This window comes from Panicum virgatum, chromosome 5K (genome assembly GCF_016808335.1).
Source record: "Panicum virgatum strain AP13 chromosome 5K, P.virgatum_v5, whole genome shotgun sequence".
Lineage (NCBI taxonomy): Eukaryota > Viridiplantae > Streptophyta > Magnoliopsida > Poales > Poaceae > Panicum > Panicum virgatum.
This window is the reverse complement of record NC_053140.1, coordinates 42,541,149-42,562,209: the sequence shown is the minus strand read 5'-3', so window position 1 is coordinate 42,562,209 and position 21,061 is coordinate 42,541,149. Positions and strand designations below refer to the sequence as shown.

General features: G+C 44.5%; 2 protein-coding genes and 1 long non-coding RNA gene across 6 annotated transcripts; 1 reads left to right on the top strand and 2 right to left on the bottom strand.

Annotated features, from left to right (window-relative positions):
* The first annotated feature begins 2,276 nt into the window (after nucleotides 1–2,276).
* LOC120710061 (plastidial pyruvate kinase 2-like) lies at nucleotides 2,277–9,857 on the top strand. The gene is made up of 4 exons (XM_039995704.1): nucleotides 2,277–2,313; nucleotides 2,384–2,532; nucleotides 3,449–3,557; nucleotides 9,750–9,857. The coding sequence occupies exons 2-4, from the start codon at nucleotides 2,390–2,392 to the stop codon at nucleotides 9,855–9,857; spliced, it is 360 nt and encodes a 119-aa protein (XP_039851638.1). The 5' UTR covers nucleotides 2,277–2,313; nucleotides 2,384–2,389.
* Nucleotides 9,858–11,548: 1,691 nt separating this feature from the next.
* Nucleotides 11,549–12,663, bottom strand: LOC120710060 (acidic endochitinase Pun g 14, amyloplastic-like). Its single transcript, XM_039995703.1, has one exon. The coding sequence runs from the start codon at nucleotides 12,578–12,580 to the stop codon at nucleotides 11,687–11,689; it is 894 nt and encodes a 297-aa protein (XP_039851637.1). The 5' UTR covers nucleotides 12,581–12,663; the 3' UTR covers nucleotides 11,549–11,686.
* A 4,938-nt stretch (nucleotides 12,664–17,601) lies between these two features.
* On the bottom strand, nucleotides 17,602–20,351 carry LOC120710058. Of its 4 annotated transcripts, XR_005689813.1 has the most exons (5): nucleotides 20,040–20,351; nucleotides 19,796–19,930; nucleotides 19,680–19,685; nucleotides 19,310–19,451; nucleotides 17,602–18,362 (listed from the first exon to the last, which is right to left on the bottom strand). It is a non-coding gene; the product is annotated as an uncharacterized LOC120710058 (long non-coding RNA). The 4 variants fall into 4 exon arrangements; XR_005689812.1 differs by lacking the exon at nucleotides 19,680–19,685; XR_005689815.1 differs by lacking the exon at nucleotides 19,680–19,685 and having other exon boundaries at nucleotides 17,602–18,338.
* Between the last annotated feature and the right edge of the window lie 710 nt (nucleotides 20,352–21,061).

Here is a 21,061-nt window from a genome sequence, read left to right as displayed (position 1 = left end):
TCAAGAAATGATAAAACTTTTTGTGCAATCATCCAATGCTCATCAGTTAACAGAAATGGCTCACCTTCAGACCTAGGATACTGAGTTTGGATGAAAGTAGTGAAAAGGGACTTATGAGGAAACAAATGTTTAAGCATTAGGTAGGTAGAATTCCACCTAACCTCCATGTCCAGCTGAAACTTTCTAGGCCTAACACCAGTTGCAATGCAATAACTTTTATATGCAGCAATTCTCTGATTAGATGAATTTAAGAATGATATTGCAGTTCTAAATATTTCTATCAAAGGCTTGAAAGTAGTTAAGGCCTCCTTGATAATCAGATTGAGAATATGACATGCAGAACGCTGATGCAAGAACATAGAATTAACAGAAGTAGATGATGCAATGTCATTACAAGATGCATACTCTGGTTCATCAGTAACATCAAAACGGAGGTAGTTAGATAGGATAGGTTTCAGTTTTATCATGGCTGAAGCATTAGATGATGCATTGTCTAAAGTAACAGCAAACACCTTATCAGTCAAACCATAATCAGCAAGAACAAATGCTACACGGTCAGCAATATTTTGTCCATTGTGGGACACATCAATAAGAACTAGACCAAGAACCCTCTTCTCTAATTGCCAGTCAGAGTTTATGTAGTGAGCAACAATACTTAGGTAGTCCACTTTGGCATTACCAGACCAAATGTCAAATGTTAGACACACACAATTAATAGAAGTACCAAAAGTCTCAACAAGTTTAGCCTTGCAATCAGTGAAGTACTTCTGTATGTCTCTAGTGGTGGTTTGCCTAGACACTCTAGCATATTTAGGATTGTGAGAAGTTTTAATGAACTCTTCAAAAGCTTCAGATTCACCCATAGAGATAGAAACATCAAGTCTAGCAATCAATCTAACCAGTTGAGTACGAGCAACCAGAGGACAGTAGTCCCAAGTACGCATACTACCATCAGGATTAAAAGAGATTTGAGACTGAGACATGAGAGTTTTTTCATGCCTCTTAACACAAGAGGCAATGTGGTGTGAAAGATGACCAGTGTCAACACTAGAAAAACCAGAGTACAGCTTAGAGCAATGCAGGCACCTAGCTCCATACCTGACGGTCTTACCATCAGCTATGGTTTTGAACAGCTTCTCGAAATCATCCCAAATAGGAGAGGTAGAGGGACGTGAGCACTTGGCGCTGTTACCGTCCGGCGGAGGTGCAGCGCTGCAGGCAGGTACAACAGGCCCATCATCATCGACGTTGATGGGATCATCAGCACCAGGGCCGAACAAGGCCTCACGGTCCTCGCGCAAGTCATCCTCATCATCATCTCCGGCCAACCCGCACAGCCGCCGCTCCTCGTTCTCGGTCACACCGAGCTCCACCGTCTCATCGTCTGATCCGGCCATCGTCACTCGCCAGTGACCTGGTTCCTCAACAGCTGCACAGATCAAGACCTGGGTTAGAGAAAGAACATAGATCTAGGATTCTAGGGTTAGGGTAAGGGTCTTACCTTTGTAGTCGGAGCACCAGGTACACCGGCGAGGTCGACGAAGCACGGATCCAGCCCTCCGGCCCTGGTTCCTCGACGGATCTCGTCTACATATACAGAAAAAGGTGAGGACAGTGAGAGATCGAGAGGCCGAGAGCGTCCGTGCGAGAGCGAGATGAAGGGTTTAGAGAACTTACGCGAGATCCGGAGCACCAGAGTCTGGCGGCAGTGGTGGCGGCAGCAGAGATGGCGAGGACGACGACAATGAGAAGAGGATGCTACATCGTCTGTGCGAGAGCGAGATGAAGGGTCTAGATGGCCGTGCCATCGGCGAGTGCCGTTCTCAGGTCAGGGCCAGGGACCGGTGCCCACCGGAGCTCGAGAAGACGAGACGAGAGAGGAGAGGGAGACTCCGGCGAGAGGCGAGAGCGAGAGACGAGAGGGCGAGCGGTGCTGGGAGGGAAAAATGAACTAGGGTTAGGGTTGGGGGAGTGGCTGCCGGCCGGGGGCGTTATATACCCCCCCCCCCCCGCCCCCGACGGTCGGATCCAACGGTGGAAAACGTGCCGCGGGGGGGGGGTGGGGGGGGGGATCAACGGCTACCGTGCCACCCCCGGGCCGCCCCGTGCCGGAGGCTTAAATAGGCCGTGCTCGTGCTCGGGCCGCGGGCCGGAATCGTGGCCCAGGCACGGACCTGGCATGGTTTGGGCCGGGCCGAACCGTGTTCGGGCCGCGCTTTTTCGGTTCGGACCCGTGCCAGCCCGTTGGGCCCAGCCCGTTTGGCCAACTATAGTGGTGGGGAAACACCTGCTGACCTTGGTCAGGTTTTCAAGGTCTGACACCATTCTTTCTCTGTCATGCTGATTAGCAACTTCCATTTTCTAACCTGACCTCGTTATGTAGAACCACATGAGTGAAATGTTCGCATACCATGCAACAATGATGTCAAATACTCTTGGAACATCAATAGTGGTTTTCACCAGGACAGGATTTATGGCTATCCTGCTTAGTCACTACCGTCCCTCTGGCACTATTTTTGCTTTTACAGATGAGTAAGTTTTCTATTCTTTTGTTCGTATGGAAGCAGCCTACAATACAAATTGCTGCTGTCCTATTTTTATGTCCCGTGATCATGTCCCATGATCATGACTCGTCAGTAAAATGTCCCCAAGGGCATGTTTTATCTAATTGTACTGATGATGGCCTATTGAGGTGATTCTGTTAAATATTTGAGCATAATTAATGTTGGTAATTAGCTGTTTATTTCTTTTTTCTTGTAATATGTTATAATTATGGAACATGAATCAATTAGGCTACCTTATCCAACCCAATAATTTGTTAATTACCATTGGAACAACCTTTAAAATTTAATGTGTGGGCATGTATTAGTTAGTGTTGTTTCAGTGATGACTGATCAAATCAAGTACCCATTTGAAATTATGTATGTAATTTTGTGGTTCACATGCAAGATATGAATTGTAGAAAACCAAAGTAGTGCACTGACATTTCAGGACTTTACGGACTCTTGGAGCCTATCGAAAATGAACACTAGATATTGGCCTTTGTGATTCATTATCGAGTGGGCTTGAAAGCCTGGAGGGCTGGAAGCCTGGAACCCATCTATATGTAGCTCCTCTACAATTGGATCTATACTAAGTATGGAGAGTAGACACCCAACACGCTTCATCGGGCCATGTTATGCTGATATATATTTGGGAAAGGAGACATTTGATGTTGCTAGAAGTTGATCTTATGAAATTGCTGTAAGAAATCTGTAATTTAATGGTAAACTATCTGCTATTAGCCTTTCATAGGAAAAAAGTGATATACTGCTGTTGCACAGGGGCAACTGTTCTTAAACAGGTCGCCTGAGATTAGTTTGTTTGGTTTATGTTTTCAGCTTTAGTCAGTTTTTTCATTGACAATCCTTGCATATCTAGCAAATAATTGTTGCTGGTCTATTTGTAGCGAGAGAGTGAGACAACGATTGGCTTTGTACCAAGGTGTATCTCCAGTTCTAATGGAATTTTTTGATGATGCTGAGAAGACGTTTGGTGATGCTTTGTCTTATTTGCTGGTAATGACTTGTATGATATATTGACATCTTTTGTAGTTCTTTTTGTCACCAGTTTAACTTTTTTGTTATATGATTAAGGATAGGTTTGATCTGATATTCATTGTCCACATTATGTTAGCGGCGTCACATAACATAGGCAACGTATCAGGTGCAAACCAACCTCTCCGTGCAAGCTATGAAAACTTCAATCTGAGTCATTGGATCAACATCCAAGGGGTATGGGGGATTGGGTAATTTTACAATCTGGACCCGCCTTTAAATTGGGTAATCCGTAATCACACTTTTGCAAATCCCCCCTCCCCTTGGATGTTGATCGGATGGTCTAGATTGATGTTTCTATAGTTTGCATGGAGAGATTGGTTTGCACCTGATATGTTGCCCATAACATATTAACATCTAGAACAGTCTCATAGGTGAACTTAGCAATGTTAAGTTTTAAAGTAGATTTACCTACAGCTGCAAATGGGCCAACAGTGCATGGCATTGGCACCTTTTATATACAACATGGCCACATCTGAGGCAGTACTTCACAGGCTGAGAGGTCAGCCAAACTTATGATTTATAGAAAACAAATGGGAATAAATATGCCTGGAGCAGCAAGTGCATTAGTGTTACCATTTTCCCAGCCATGATAGTTACAGAAAACTAGCAAGAATATATCAAACAACCGAATGGACGGGCATCCTAAGACAAGTAGCACTATTTATGTCTTGTTGACAATGATTGGCTGAATGAAAATAGCAGCAATGACTTCATCAGGTAACTGAGATATTGCTGTTGTAAAACACGTCGTCAACGGTTGGATCTTCTCCCTCTCACGCCTCTCACGATAAGCACAAGAACACAAGTAGACAAGATACAATGTAGGTGGAGCTTCTCTTTATTCCTCGTATCGATAATTTACAATGAAGGTCTCCCTCATATATATACTCCGACCTATGACTAGAGTTTTGGTAAGAACCCACAAGCAACCGGACATGGACTAGGACTTCTAGTCCTCCTTTCCTTCTATATGCAGTCCGGTTGTTTTACAACACTCCCCCTTGGGCGATTACCACGAAAGCATATGCCTTGTTAAAAACTCCATCCAAAAACCCAGCGGGAAAAACGGTCATTGGAGAAAAGATTGCATATCAACCACAATTGTATTGCATATGTTGCCTCGTTAAAAACCTTACGTGAGAAACCTTCAAGTAAAAACTCACAAAAGGAAAAAGAGCACAACAATAAACCTTCTTGGTTACATATAATTCTATATTTACTATTCTTCATGAATAGGGATCAATCTTCAAGATTATGCATGAACTTCATGGTTCTTGCAACAATGATCTACAAGATCTTAAACAATCAAGTGGTACACCTTCATGGTAAATCAAAAATTAATTATTAAGTTGATTCCTTCAAGGTAATACTCAATGAAAAATATACTCCCCCTCATAGCGGCATACTTTGAACTTCATAATTGCGTATGAGTAATAATATTTAACAAAAAAATTGCGTATGAGTACTAATATTTAATTAATACAATACATTTAGTCTTTCAGAGACTTCTAGACTACGATTAGGAGCTATGCTTCCAGCAGTAATAACCACTTATGTAATTATGCAATACAAATAAATATTTTATCCTTTCATAAGAATATGGGGACAATGAGTTGCAAATTTATATACCTTCTAGGTATTACTCTTTCAAAACTCAGTGTTTGAAATTGAATACTACATCAGCAACTCAATCCTTACTTCTTTAGTGTATGCAAAGTCTAGACAATGATCTATTCAGTAGATCTTTATTTAGCCTTTTCCACTATAGATAATCGGTCTTCATTTGGCATTTGAAGGGGATGATTCAATTTACTAGTCACAAATATACCTTCTATGGTATTTGAGGATACTTACAATTCAATGCTAGCTAGCAGCTATATGGGCACATGCAGGTGCTTGTATGGCACATTCAAAGCCATTTTATTCCTCATTTCATTCTTAATCATTCGGGTCTGTACGAGTCTTCGCTTGTATCTTCAGGATTATTGGTGTTTATTTAGTAATTGACTGATAAGTCATTCATTGACTATTTTCTTCAGGAATCTTCAATTCTTCAAGAATAATATTTCTCTTCTATGAGAAATTTTCTCATGATAGATAGAAGTGATTTACACAATCTATTCCTTCTAGGATATGCTCTTCTTGAGACTTTAAATGTTCATTCAAGAATATTATCTACCTTAGACATTTTAATATTTAGTATGAGATTTAATTATATTTCTTGCTACTTTATTCCTTCGAGGAAAATGAGTCCTTCACGGATCCTTTCACATGGATTTTCATAATCCAATGATTAACTACATAATATTTCTTTTCATTCATGCCATTTGCCAGATATGTCGCAGAATATTTATTCATACATAATGGGAGTTTACTAGTCTTTTGAAAGACATATGAACCATTGTATTTCACCATATCATTATTTCACAATGACTTGTATAGTTTGAACTTCTAGGTTCAAATACTTTCTTCATGGTCCAACCTCAATTGCTTTCTTTCATTGACCCGATATGAGTGCTTCATGCAACTCTGCCATGGACTTTAGTCTTGGATCCATGTTCTCGTTTAGAGAAACATTTGCAACTCTAGAGGTAGTGTTGTCGACATTCATTCAATTCTCCCATATCTTCAGGATAATTATCTGCTCATCCCAACACAAAATATTGCGCGTGCTTTATAGTGTTAGGTACTCATCTTCATGATGATCATTTCTTGGTTTGTGAGGTATTTAACCTTAAAGGTCTTTTCTTTTCGGAATGTGTGGAGATTCTCAGTAAATTGTTTGACAAGTTCATGTTATCTAAAACCAACAGGCATCCCCATAGATTTTAAATTAATGACCAAGTCATTTGCCATGGTGAGTATATTATTAAATACCCGGGATATATCACACATAGCTTTTAACTTCTAGTTAATAACTTCATGTTATTTCTCCTAATTTCCGATGTCCCGTGAGTATTCATTATGTGCATATTCTCACTGGGATCAATTCCTTCAGGGAATTTCACTCCAAGTGTTTACCACATCAGGTGGCACCCTCCATGGGCTTCCTCACAGTTTTATTGTTCTGGCATTATAATCCGCTTCATGCGAGTATGATTTAGTGCGTGTTTATATTCCCACTTCAAGCTTCCAGGAATATTTTATGAAGAACATTCTTGCTTCCAATATAAGGCATTCATATGGGCTTTCTCTCCCCCAAATGCCGATATTAGATCTTCATTAGTAGCATACTTCAAAACTATCCCCATAGGCACAATATAATGGAAATTCATATCCATATTTCTCCAACTTCAAGTTGATGCCCATTTATATATGCTAAGATGGTGAAATAAAATAATAATCACACGCACGTCTTTTAAATATAGGGGTTATTTGTTATATGCAGTGAGCTAGACTTTATTAATGTAGTAACATTAATACTACATTCATTCGATAATGGTGTGCAATGTGGTATATTCGGCATATCTATAATTTGCACAGTTCTAAGTCTACGAGACTATTTTTATTGTCTTGCTTCTTTCTTTATTTAGCCCATTTATAATCATAATACTCATACATTATACTTCAAGTATGTAACATAAACTTCAAGTTTATAAATACACAAAGTATAATCTACATGGAATTTCTTCTAGAAAAATTAATTGCTCATGCATTCAAGAATTTTCCATATACTTTTGATTCCATAATACAAATTGTTTTCCACGTAATAGACTAACAGGTCTATTTTTCCTTTCATTTATTCGCAAATCCATTCTGGTTGGGTGAACCAATTTCTAATTGGATAAATTCATATTGAGCCTATTCTAGACCAGTTTGCTCCCCCTGATCTTAGCCTTCTTGACTAAATATAATTAATGACTTCTTGTCATTTTGTATATGTGCATACAACACATGAGTGAGCCAGCATGCTAGCTGGTTGATAGATTATTACGATGGACTACTAGCCATCTCAATAGAGTGGGAGCTGCTACTCAACAGGAGAAGCTTGAGTGAAGCATAGCATGCAAGCTAGTGCAAATACAAAAATAACACGATGGCTACAAGCCAGTGTAGAGCAGAATTTTAATGTGATACCCGTGCAAGGGTTCCTAGTCAATGTAAAACACATCGTCAACGGTTGGATCTTCTCCCTCTCACGCCTCTCATGATAAGCACAAGAACACAAGTAGACAAGATACAATGTAGGTGAAGCTTCTCCTTATTCCTCGTATCGATAATTTACAATGAAGATCTCCCTCATATATATACTCCGACCTATGACTAGAGTTTTGGTAAGAGCCCACAAGCAACCGGACATGGACTAGGACTTCTAGTCCTCCTTTCCTTCTATATGCAGTCCGGTTGTTTTACAACAATTGCATCCTTATCTTGTGCAATGCTGCGCTAAAGTAATGGAGCTCTTTTACGGTGCACAATACTATCACTTGGTAGTGTGCAGTATAGGAAAGATCTAACCGTCAATTACAAGGGGCAAAATTGTTATAAGTAACTTCATATAAATTGTCCCCTCTCCGTCTGCCCCCTTCTCCCTTCCAGCCCACGCCGCCCCTCTGCATCTGACCAACACCGATCACGTCCTCCCTTCCGGTCCGCTGCCCGTCCTCGTTGAGATCGCCGGTGCCGCTGGCCTCCTCCCTTCCAGCCTGCCGACCCTCATCGTGTGTCGTTCGTGGCAGCCCCCTTGACCGGCGGCCGCCTCCTCCCATGCCCATCTACATCGATCATCCTCAACGCCGCCAGCGGAAGATTGGGTGCCCGCTTGTGAACCGGCGCCGCCGGCCCTTGCCACACGTGTGACAGGGGCAACACCGGCCCCTCATTCTTGCGCGTCTTCCTATGCCCGCTGCCGCGGTTCATATGAAGTTCTGAACAGAGCGATCTTGTGTGGGATGGTTAGAGCAGTAACTTGCTTGCTGATCACCACGATTGCAGTGGCCTCATCCAATGGTTTTTGTGCAAATGCGTCCTGAATGACCTACCAAACACAGCTTGTGTATGCTAGCACTCATCCGTGTCAGAGCAGTCGCATCTGTGTGGCACAAGAAATTCAGATGCAAATTAAAGACATTCTACACAAGAACAAATTTAATCATAACTTCCAGCAAAAGGAGTTCAATAAATTTAAATTTACCTGCATCATATCAGGAATGGCAATAGGCTTGCAAAAGATTTCACACAAGATTCCTCGCACAAAACAAAAAAGATTTCACACAAGATAGTAGTGAGTTCAGAAAGAAGCATGCAGCTATACTGGAGAGGACCGGACAAGAGGGCCTCCGCAGGCTGCACTCACCGGGAGGGCTACACGAGCTCAGGAGGCCGGCCGTCAGTGTGGCCGCTGCCGGGAAGGGGCCGGCGATGGGACGCAGGGAGGGGCTGACCCGGACGTCGCCTTCCCCGCGAGTACTGGCCGCCATCTCTGCTGGAAGACATGGATCTGCAAGCCACTCGCCGCCATCCCCGCCGAGAACCACGGGTCCTAGGGGCCGCCGCCGCTCATGGTTTCTTGCACCGAGCTGCGGCCCGATCCGAATCCCCTGCGGGGCGTGCGCAGGATGAATCACCGAGGGCGACCGGCGGCGGCGTGCGCAGGATGAATCACCGGCGGTGACCGGCGGCAGCGTGCGCTAGACGAACCACTGGCGGCGGCGTGCGCAGGACGAACCACCGGCGGCTTCGCTTGCTCATGAGAGATAGGAGGGGAGAAAAGTAGTAAATTCTAGGTTACGAAAGAAAATGATAATTAAAAATAAATAGAGATAATAATCTTTTCCATATTACTCTTATACGACATATACTATCTAGTTACACTACCTCGTACCACTGATTAATATCTTGGTAGTATAGAATAAAACTCGACCGTACGATATTTACATATGAATCCTTTTCAGACAATAGTATAAAGTAGTATTGTGCACTGTAAAAGAACTCAAGTAATGTTGCTCAGATAACCGAAGGTAGAATTCAGATATTCGTATAACTTGGCAGTCTGACCATCCTGCTGCTGTTGGTAGCCGAATGGGATATTACAGATCTATGATAAAGCAATGGCGCCTTTAAATTCTAGCATCCCGCCTATTTTGACACCGTTTATTTAACCACAAGGACGGAAGATAGACCTCCTAATACGATGGCCTTTGTTTACAGAAACATGGTATGGTTAAGGACGGCGAGGAGGTTGCACTAGTTCAAAGCGGCAAACAACCAATCTGGAGATCACAATCCACACACAACATTCAGGTAAGGAAGGTTTGATGTGGAAACGCATTGTGATATTCCAAACGTCAGGGGCACCAACTAAGAAATTGCTGTCTTCTGGCAAAGTCGAAGGCCTGGTTATAATAATACCACGCAGGTAGTGCTAGTTTTGCATTAGCTTGGTTAGCTTGCGTCCAGGGTATGTAGCGAGAGCTGCTTCTATGATTCTTGATTCTTTTGTCATTTGTTGTGTGCTTCCCCAGTTTTCCTTGCATGTAAAATGGCGGATGGCCCATCCTTCTGTCTTCCAGTTCTAACTGTAGCTCGGGAACACCGTACGCTCTTGTTGTAATACAATCTGTACCGTTTGTCTATGAGAATGGCTTCCTTGACGACATGGACATTTTATATGATCATGAAAGAATGAAACGCTGTAGGCAGCGTAAGTGAATAACCTGCACCTACAGCTCCCTATTTGGAGATTAGAATGCATTTTTTTATTTGAGAGGAATTAGAATGCATCTTTTTGTGGCATCCCCCGCGCTTTGAATCCAACAAACTCAGTGCGGCCCAATCGGTCTACTATGTACATTTTGCTTTTTTTTTCCCGAACGGCCTGTACATACATCTTGCTTGAACAAGAGGTTATGGGCTTCTTTCATTCAGAAATCCTGGACGCTTGCAGGCCCAGCGGCCCGCCGGGGCGGGGGACAAGCAGGCTGACGAACCCGACGATCAGTTGATCGCACAGGCCCCTTTTCAAAAAAAAAAAGTGTCGCACAAGCCCCTTTTCAAAAAAAAAAAGGTATCGTACAGGCCCAGGCCCGCCCTGTGCTAGGCCTCAGCGATGTGACGAGGAGAGAAGGCGGGAGGCGGAGAATTGGAGGAAGATGGCCCTGTGGTGAGGACTGAGGAGACCGAGGATGTGACGGGTGACGACGGCTTTCCACATAAAAACTGTTGAACGGCGTCTTGATCGGGTCCGACTTGCGACGGCGAGCGTCGGTCTCGGTCGTAGTCTTGAGCCTCGTCTTCTAGCGACCACTCGCCATCGATCTCCAAAATGAGGCCGATCCCGTCGCTTGTCTAGTTCTATCAGTTTTCGTTAGGTTCGCTCTATGTGCAAAGGGCACACAGCAGTTATGAGCAATGGAGAAATAAAAAAGGTTTACGTCCCACGCCGCCGCGTCTTTTGCCGGCCGAACCGTTGCCGCCGCCTGTCCTCCGCCGCCCCTAACCAGTCTCGCCGCCGCGGCTCTCGCCCACCGCTGCCGGCCACCACCCACTGGGGTCTGCCCAGCCACCGCTCCTGCGCCGCAGCGCCTTCCGCCGACTGAACCATCGCCTCCGCCCCCAGCCCCTCCTCTTCTATAGCCGAGGCTATGGAGCAATCCCACTCCTGACAACCCGGAACTCTAAAGCTTCGCCGCCTCCCTCCACCACCCCGGCCGCCGGCGACCTTGCCGGCAGCCGCTCCCCCCCCCCCCCCTCCCACCCCTCCCGGTGGCCGCTCCCTCTCCACTAGCTTGCCGGCGGCCGCTCACTCCCCTCCCGCCCTTCTCCCCTAGCTCGCCGGCGGTCGCTCCCTCCTTCTGCGACAGCTCTGCTCTCACCCGTGCAAGATAAATGGACTCCACGGAAATACCCGATTGTCGATCGACTTGCCGTGCGCCGTTCTCTATTCCTTAGATGGCAACATGCATCAATAAAAAAGATGCAAGAAATTCCCACGGTCATTTTGTAACATATATTTGCCAATCAACTTTTATTAATCCGGTATAAAATTAAAATTAAGCAAACTATACGAGTATACATAAGTGCACGTTCGTTCGCAGTAGGCAGTAGCTCTCGGTGTGGAAGCTTGTTCGTATGCATGCTCAGTCAGCTCAGACGCTGCCCTTGACCTGGTCGCTGTAGTTTGGGTTTTTCAGCACGTCGTAGTAGCGGCTCCACAGCATGATCCCGCCGTAGCCGCCGCCGACGCCCTGGACGGCGGGGAGCACCGTCCCCGTCAGGTCGCCGGGCGGGATGTACCCGCTGCCGGCGGCCTCTTCGGAGGCCGGCAGGCCGAGGTAGAAGCTCCCGGCCCTGACGCCGCCGGTCCACGTGCGCCACGCGGCCACCAGGTTGGCGTCGTCCCCGCCGGCGTACGCGCACCCGGGGTTGTTGTAGAACTGCACCCACACCGCGTCAAACAGCCCCGTCTGCAGCGCCGGCCCCAGCGACGCGTCCGGGTAGGGGCACTGCGGCGCCGCCGTCAGCAGCACGCCGCCGTCCTTGGCCTTGAGCGCGCTCGCCAGCTCATCGTAATGCGCCGGGTTGCCGTTCTCGATGTCGAGGTCGATGCCGTCCAGCGCGACGGCGCCCAGCGGCCGGGACGTCGAGCCCGTGCCGCCCAGGAAGTTGTCCCACAGGTAGTCGGCCACGCTGTTGGCGTCGTCGGTGGAGGAGAGGCCGTAGTTGCCGCCGGCGCCGCCGAGGGAGAGGAGCACCCTGACGCCCTGCGACTTGCACGACTGGATGTCGGAGGCGAGGCCGGCGCACTCGCCGGGGTTACAGTGCCCGGCGAGGTTGAGGACCGGGGCCTGTCCGCTGCCGAAGGTGCTCAGGAACGAGATGATGACGTAGGCGTAGCTGCCGGAGCTGCAGGCGTCGGCCAGGGTGCCCTCGTTGACGTTCTGGCCCCAGTACACGGCGATGTTGCCGGCACTGGCGATGCCAACCATGCCGGCGACGAGGAGGAGGGCCAGAACAGAGGGCCACTTGAGATTGGTCGCCATGATCTGCTCAGCTGCTGGTTAAGATAGAGGACTCCTAGCTACGTGTAGCAGTAGTACGTGCTTTGGCTTGTGAAGCATAGTGGTAGCATGGAGCCCTTTATATAGGGCTGGATGGTTGAATCGTTCCAATGCAAGGAGATCCAGGGACGATAAAGATGTTGTTACAGGTAGACGTGGCCCTTTCTGCATCTGATTCTGGAAGTTTGGCATGTCGTCATGGACCCTCTTGGAAGATTTGACAAATTCTCATTTGACTTGTGCTGTGAGACTCGTACAAAATCATTATTATTGTTGGACATGGACCCATCTTGACGAGAAATGACATCTAAACTGCAAGATTTCAGATTTTTTTTTTATGTGTGTTTACATTGCACGCCGAGTGTGCTTTAGCTAGCATTTTGTTTATTTTGGTTTATTTTTCAGTTACTTTTTCGGATACCTTAGCATGGTTGTTTCGTACGAATTTCTATTTTGCAGATTCGAGAGGTGATCCTGGTTAAAAAGAAACAAATGATTCTTGCTCTCTCTTATTTCTTTCCTTCCGGCATACCCTACTTTCTGTATGTGATTGATGATACGAGCCATCCTTTTGCTCTTACTTGCATAAACGTGCATGCGTGCCTCATCAGTTAGAGCTGTCATTAGCTTAAGTTTCATTAATTTTTTCCAAAAAAGCTAACCAGCATGCCATTTTTCTCCAGATTTACTTTTTTTTGAGGGATTTTTCAGATTTAGTTGACATCAAGTGACTGATATTTTGCATATCCGCTAGCCTGTTTTGTGATTTTTGTGTTCCACCGGATTTTTTTTCCGGTAAAAAAGGTTATAGCTTAATCAAAAAGATATTGAATAGTTTAAGTAAAAGGCAATATATTAGGTGCAAACCAATCTCTCCGTGCAAACTATGGAAACTTCAATTTGGGTCATCGGATCAACATCCAAGGGGAGGGGCACAGGAGGGTGGGAGGAGGATTTGCAAAAGTATGATTACACAATCTAAGGGCGGGTTCAGATTGAAAAATTACCTAATCCCCCATGCCCCTTGGATGTTGATCTGATGGCCCAGATTGAAGTTTTCAAAGTTTGCACGAAAAGATTAGTTTGCACCTAATACGTTGCCTAAGTAAAATGTTCTAAAAATTAATCTTGACAGTTTCAATATAGACATATATAATGGCCCTTCAAAAAAAAATAGACATAATGGCCAAAAAGAGCAATCGACGTGCCAAGCAAATAAACTTTCCTGCAGTGTACTTGACGTTGACGTTGTCGACACGTTCGACCAGTACACACTGTTACACTTCCGGCAAACTCCTGCAGCGTACGTCTAGTTCCATCTCTTCTCTACGCGGCTTCTGCAGTGTAATCCACGCTTCAATTCTGACGACGCGTTCGATCCGTCAATCCACGCGCCTCTGAATCCAGTGCAGTGTATACTGATCGGTGGAAGTACGTGTTGATCCCGCAGACTGGCCATCGCAAACTGTAAGTAGTAGCACGGCAAGTTGGCCAAGTCTGAGTCTCAAGCAGGCTATCAGCAACTTCTGTTGACTGGCACTCTGTGCCTGGGGAAATCTTGCTCGTCTGGTCATATTGGCGTGTTCATGGGGCCGTGCAGACGCTCCGTGTTTTAAAGATCTGTTCAGATCGATGGTATCTAGCTACTTCATGCAAACCTCTGAATTTTTTTACGGTACTCCAATTACCTTTTAGGAGGTAAGAGTTCAAATAAATCTTAGCCCTTGAATATTAGGAGGAAAACTAAATAACTAATTAATTAAGGAAAAATCTGCCGGCTATCCTAACTACCTGCATGCTGCTTCCGTGGATCTAGCAGAGGCTTGCAAATTTGCATGTACGCATGCATGAAAATCTCGATATCCTCCCTTATTTTGTTAGGATTCAATTGTGTGCACGTTTCTTAATTACATGTTGGTAGCTAGGCACATTTGTTACATGTCGATCTCTCTTGTTTGGAAAAATATTTTTTTCAAGTTTGTCATACACATCTCAAGTTAGATCTTGAAGGTATGCATCTCATATCATTACAAAATAACATTATAAACTCACGGTGGTTCCTTTATATGTCACAAAAAATGATGCAAACTCAAGTATGCAAAGGCTCCAATCATGTTCGTGTCATTCCCCAAGAAAAACAAAGAAGTTACACTCACACATGTACACATGCTCCATCGACGTATCAATCATGTTAGATCTAAATTATGCATATACATCATGTATTTATGTTAAAACTCGTGATGGCAAAAAAACGTTACATATAATCTGCTGGGTATATATGTCACGTGCACGGAGGATAAAAAATAATTCTTGTCTCAATTTAATGGCCGGCACATCATGTGAAAAAAAATAGAAATATGAGATCTCAACTAATCATGCATGCATTTTAGATCTAATCCTCTATTTTCTAATTTAAAATATATAGAATAAATATTAAAACTATTACCTTCTAAGAGGTAATATGGCATTAGATCAACGGTCCACAGTTATTTGGGTGTACCATAGCAAAGGCCAAATATGAATCAATGCATTTCAACAGAAAAAAGTGAGGACAAATGACTTGAACATTTACAAGGATGGTCTATCATGATGTGTGCCACCCGGAAATGCCAAATAAAATACCTAAACGACGGCCTCCAGTTTGGAGCATGGACCGGGCAGACACATGCCTGCAGCCTGCAAAGCAGATAGTACGTGGCAATGCAAGTGTACAAACATGGCTTGTGGCTGAACCGCCGGACATCACGGCATCACGTCCGCGTGGTTTGACACTCACGCATGGAACGGAGGGAGTAGTTGCCAACTCGCTACTGGTAGTCGCGTTTTATTTTGGGGAACTTGTGTCTTGTGCTTACCATTTTCCAGTCGATGAGTGGATGATGATCCCAAGTCTGATCTGTGTCTCTTTATTGGTCTCTAGTCCTTATTTCCATGGAAATTCGGCTGGCTCTTGAGACATCCTAAGCTTAACTCTGTGTGAGAACCGTCCAATTTAATACTATTTTAAAGAACCGCCGGTCATTATCATCCAGATAAAAGTTAACATGTGCTGGCCGAAGAGTGTGCCACATGTCCACCGGGGGCACCTCTAAACTTTCCTACACATAGGTTCACCGGGACACCCCTAAGCCTCCCTGCATAGCCCTTGGCCACATATCTAAGACTGCACATCAATGATCAAGTCTAAGAAAGTAATTGGCTCATCCGTACCATTATATTGGATATGTGGTAGCACGGAAAGGTGCTCAAAGTCGATGGCATCCACGGACGGTCCTTAAACGATCCAAACGGACTATACCCAAGTGACTTCTTCTCTAGGCCCTACCATTCCACTCGAATCTCGATACTACCACTTCAACACTACCCTAACGAACCAGTGCAACCAAGGATTATCGGTAAGTGTGATACTCCAAGACATTCCTTCCTAGCAAGCGATTTAAATATTCTAAGCAGAGTTAAGCATCTAGCCAAGTTAAGTAATTAGCTAACTAACAAGTGACAAGGACATGGATAACAATTCAAGAAAGGTAATGCAGAAAAATAGATATAAGAATGCAATATATATATATAGAGCGCGCGTCCCACCCATCCGCGCGCCACCCCCGACGCAACCAACCTCGTACAGGGCGATGCCCACCACCTCGCTCGCTTCTCCCGCCCATTTTTTTCAAGCGCACCAACAACGCGCGCTGGTTGACGCGCTGCCGCCCATCACCTTGCGCTCGCTTCTCCCGCCTTTTTTTTTCAGGAGCGCGTTGGTGTGCCAGTTTGACCAAGCGTCCTCTCCTGCCTACGGAAAAAAGGTACAAGCCAGGGAATCGGACATTTGTTCTCTCCGATCTGCATGCATGGCAACGTTATCCATACAAGAAACCACAAAACAAATCTCTAGAGAAGGGAAACAGAGGTTGATGAGACCAAACAAGCGCTAGGATAGGAAATTGATTCGTATGCCCAGAGCAGCAGAAAACAAAAGATTTTGTGCTCCAAAGAAACAAAATGTTTTGTAGTTGCGCGATATACAGACAGACAGTAATGTTTTGGTTTCCTAATCTCATATACCAAAACATGCTGATGCTAAAATCTCATTATCTTACAAACACCACACATTTTTCTAAGCCGGTTCATAAATACCATAAACACAGGTGGAGTCGAAATGGCATCACCTGCCACTCCGAACTATATTTTTATAAGAATCTATACACATAGGCTCGAAACATACCATCCATACATGAAACTCAGAATCTATCTACTGTACAACTGATGCTTTCTGCACAAAATCCATCAAGTGATGAACAAGGGGAACTATCCCTAAACACCTGATGGTGATGATGGGTACTGCTGAAAGATGGCACTGTCAATAGAGATCGTGGTGTCCACCACATCTGCAAAAAAAACATTTTAATATACTGGTCTCATTGCCATTTTAATATACTTGGCACCTAAAAAGCGCTGCAGTTCAGATTGTGCTGCTGGATCTTAGTCTGGTGTGCTTCCAGCCATTTCTAAGTTCAACCTGCTTTTCCATGATTGTCCAACCATATCCTTCATCCGAATCGCAGCAGCAATGCACCTGTGTATTTTTAAGAAAAAAATTTCTCCAATCCAGTCTAATGGTTTAAGTTTTCCAGATCTTTTGTTTACTTTATTCTTAGATTTGGTGAGCCATTTCAGTTTAGCCATGATTATTCCATTTATGCAATCATGCTGACACTGTATAGAGGGGCTCAATATTAACAGGAGTGCCATCAAAACTAAAATAAAGCAACAGAGATTACTAGATGCCATCTAACCTACAAGGTGTCATAAGCAAAGTAACAGTGAGCAACCTTAAAACTTTAACATCATCCCATAAATAGTATCCATGAACAATCGAGTATTAATCAGCTGCAATGAACATGTAAATATTTAGGTCAAACAAGGTCCAAAGGTATACATGCACCAGAGATTTCATAATTTAATGGCAAAGAAAAGGACTGAATATACTAAGTAAAAAGCTATGATCAGCACAAAGGAAGAGCTTCATTTCTGCATATTCTTTCTCCATATAAGACATACAAAGCATGAATTAGGGCACCTCCAGTGTGCATGGAAATCGAACCGTGACAGGACAGAGCAGAACTTTGATTCGATTTAGACACTGCAGTGGTCAAACGGAATCAAAAGATTACTTGCATCAAATGCTAAAGGCAAGTCGAACCGAGGTAGTTAAATAATGGGCAAAAAGTAGTGCGCTAGTACAATGTGCTCATCAAGATTACAGCTTGAGGATGGTGAGATAGAAATGGTGTATTTTATTATATGATGGATCCCTAACGCGTTACTGTGATTATGTTTGATTCAGTAGAAATCGAACAAATCCTCCGTGGCACTACCTTTTCAGTTGAGTTCGATTTGAACACTGGAGATGCCCCTATGAAGTAGATTTAGAATACAGTGACAGACCTAAGCTAAAAAACTCCTTCACTAGCCACACAAAAGAACAAAAAAAAACAGTTATTATTCAATTTTTAAACAGGGAAAATAATTACTTAATATAAAACTACTACCAAAAGTGTAAATCAGTTAAACAGGTTAAGCATGCCTCTGTCTAAGGAAACACAAGAACTCATAAAGTGATCAAGCAGCAATAGGTAAGAGCTCACCTCTCATGCCTTAAGCCGAGCTTTTCAAGGAGCACCAGGAGCATCTGAAGTCTTGGAGAGGAGACCCAACGGAATATGCTCCTTGTGTCCTCAGACTCTCCACAAGCGACGGAGATAAACTGAGAACAGGGAAATCATTTATGGTATTTTGAAAAACTAATACAATGAACAACTAGTAATAAATAAAAAATATTAATCCCAAGAAACAATTAATTCACAAGTCATTGCCAAGCTCACTACAGAGCAGGGTAATTGTTTAACTGAACTAGGACAGACATGGCAAGGTAATTGTTACGGACATGGCAAGTTAATTGTTATAATTCCCACAACAGAGCAGGGTTCAAAGGATTGTGCTGGCACTCAGCTTCTCAACAGAGGTTGTTCTACAGGCTGTATTCAGATCGAAGCTGGTTGAGGCTGGGGGTGCTCATTGCCCGTAACTCGCCAGTCAGGGACATTTGTAGGCAGCAGGATATCTCATGAAGAAACTCAAGTGATGAACAGTTCAAACATCAACATTTAACAACAAAATTATACGAGGCACCCAAAGTTCACTATGTGGAGAAGAAGCTACGGAGCCTTGACTGAATGAGCATTTAAAGGAGATTTGGTCAGATCGAAAACAACAACTCATCACCACAACCTACGATGATGTATGTGACCAGGACAGGAGGCGACGAGGCACAACAGAATATGCCAGAAATATTTCAAACCGCTCAGGTCATGAAAATAGAAAAAGCTGAACTGGTTGCTCCTGCACCAGCTGTCACTAAAAAATTTGGATTGCTAATACGTACGCTTGCTACTCTAAATAACACCAGGGATCCAATCACAACTCATCACCAGCAATACAGACAATCAATCACCAGCAGGGAGGATTGAACGTTAATTGACTGAAAATAGCAGTGGGTACTCTATTTAATTCTTCAACCTAATCATCATTATCACAAATAATTGTCGCCACCAATAGGGGTAATCAGGCAACAGCAGGAGAATCGAATTAATGTGAGAAAAGAGGGGGCATCAGACTCAACGTAGGTATTAATGAATACTCATCCAAACAAACCTGTCGCTCCAGGGAAGGAACCCCAAGCTATAGCGGAGGAGATTGGATCCCTGGTGACCGTCGTCGCCAATCCGATTGACAACCAAATCGGAAGCTGCTCGAACACCACCCTGCTCAGGTTGATATGCATCTGTGGACCAATCTGTGGTGAGAATCCATTCAGCAAATCGACAGTGTCAGGTGCAATACCCACTGAAATGAATACGGCAGGGAAAACTAAAGAATAATGAAACAAGGAAAATGATGATGCAGCTACCGATTGCAACAAATTATAACCTAATTCGAACTAAATCAGGATGAATCATCAGTACGAAAGAAAAAATGTGACAAAAAATAAGTGGAATCGAATGGAGTGAGGATAGAGGAGCACCTTGCACTGGCGGGGGAACCACCAGCGACCATTCATCAAAGAATGAGCACCGGCAGACAAATCTAGAGCTTGCACGGAATTAACCGTAGGAACAACAAAAGATGAGGGGGAATCACCTGATCAGAGAGCAGGCTGGAGGAGGATCGACAGCGACGGGAGGAGTGAGCGGCATCGGGAACGGGAGGGCGTCACCTTGAATGCGGGGATACGCAGGCGATTCATCCACGTCGTGCCATCAATTCCTCCATGACCTGAAGGTAGGCCAGGGGAGGATCTCGTCAGTGGGCCATAGTAGGATCTCCCGGGGGTGATGACGACGGGAGGACGGCCTCGTGGAATGGCATTGGGAGGAGGGATCACCGTCGGAGGAGGGGAGCGGCGACGGGAGGAGGTGCTGCGTCGGGATGAGATGCGGCGTCGGGAACGGATCAGCAATGACGGGAGGCGCCAGACTCCAGATCGGCGACGGGAGGAGCATCAGCTGGGGTTGGGCGGCGCCAGTCCCCGACGATGAGAGGAGCGGCGTCGGAAAACGTATCTGGGCCGGGGCTGGCTGGGGGAAGGGATCGCGAGCTGGGAGGAGAAGAAACCGCTTCGGGGTGGTGGGGGTACGCGGAAAAGGAACCGGTGCGGCGGGGAACCGAAGCCGGGCGCCTGCACGGCCCTGGGGCGGGGGCTACCTCGGGTACGGAATAGCTTATTCCGTAGCAGGGTACCTAATAGACTTACTATATATATATAACCCAATATTACCCGGTGAGATAACAAATTCAGATTAAATAGGAACAAAGAATCATGCCTAGCTGCTTGCCTTGGTTAACTTCGGGCTCGAACGTGAACGGAACTCCGGGTTCAGGCTCGACGGGCTCGACCTCCGACGGTTCGGTCACTATAATGCATGAATGCGATGCAAGAATTAAGAAATAAACTTACACAATAAACATAAATCACAAATTAAATTGAGCATGAAGAGGACATTACAAGGAACCCAAAAAAATTGGTTTTGCAGCAAAAGCATTTTCTTATAATTAATCATAAATATACTAATTTCAGCTATTCGAAACAAGATAAATCAGAAAATCCATGCAAACTTAACCAAATAAATCCAAGAAAATTATCAAAGATACTATGAATGAAACCAAATCTAACAAAACTGGTTTCACCCTTTTATCAAATCCCAGCAAAAAGTCCTACATTAAAATATTTTCAGACAGTGCGTATGAAAACACACTGACACCTCAACAAACAGAAGGGAAACATATGAGAAAGTTGCACCATTGAAAAGTACACTTCACAAGGATTCTAACAAAATTTGGTTTGGAATTTTTAGAGCAATATACAAATAAATAAGCATTAAACTCTCTTTTTCAAGATAAAACTAT

What these genes read in the sequence shown, in the direction of transcription:
- LOC120710061 (XM_039995704.1), top strand. Translation starts at nt 2,390, where the DNA reads ATGAGTGAAATGTTCGCATACCATGCAACAATGATGTCAAATACTCTT. An exon ending in ATTTTTGCTTTTACAGATGA is followed by an intron (nt 2,533 to 3,448) that starts GTAAGTTTTCTA and finishes GTCTATTTGTAG; the next exon opens with CGAGAGAGTGAGACAACGAT. An exon ending in ATGCTTTGTCTTATTTGCTG is followed by an intron (nt 3,558 to 9,749) that starts GTAATGACTTGT and finishes CTTTGTTTACAG; the next exon opens with AAACATGGTATGGTTAAGGA.
- LOC120710060 (XM_039995703.1), bottom strand. Translation starts at nt 12,580, where the DNA reads ATGGCGACCAATCTCAAGTGGCCCTCTGTTCTGGCCCTCCTCCTCGTC.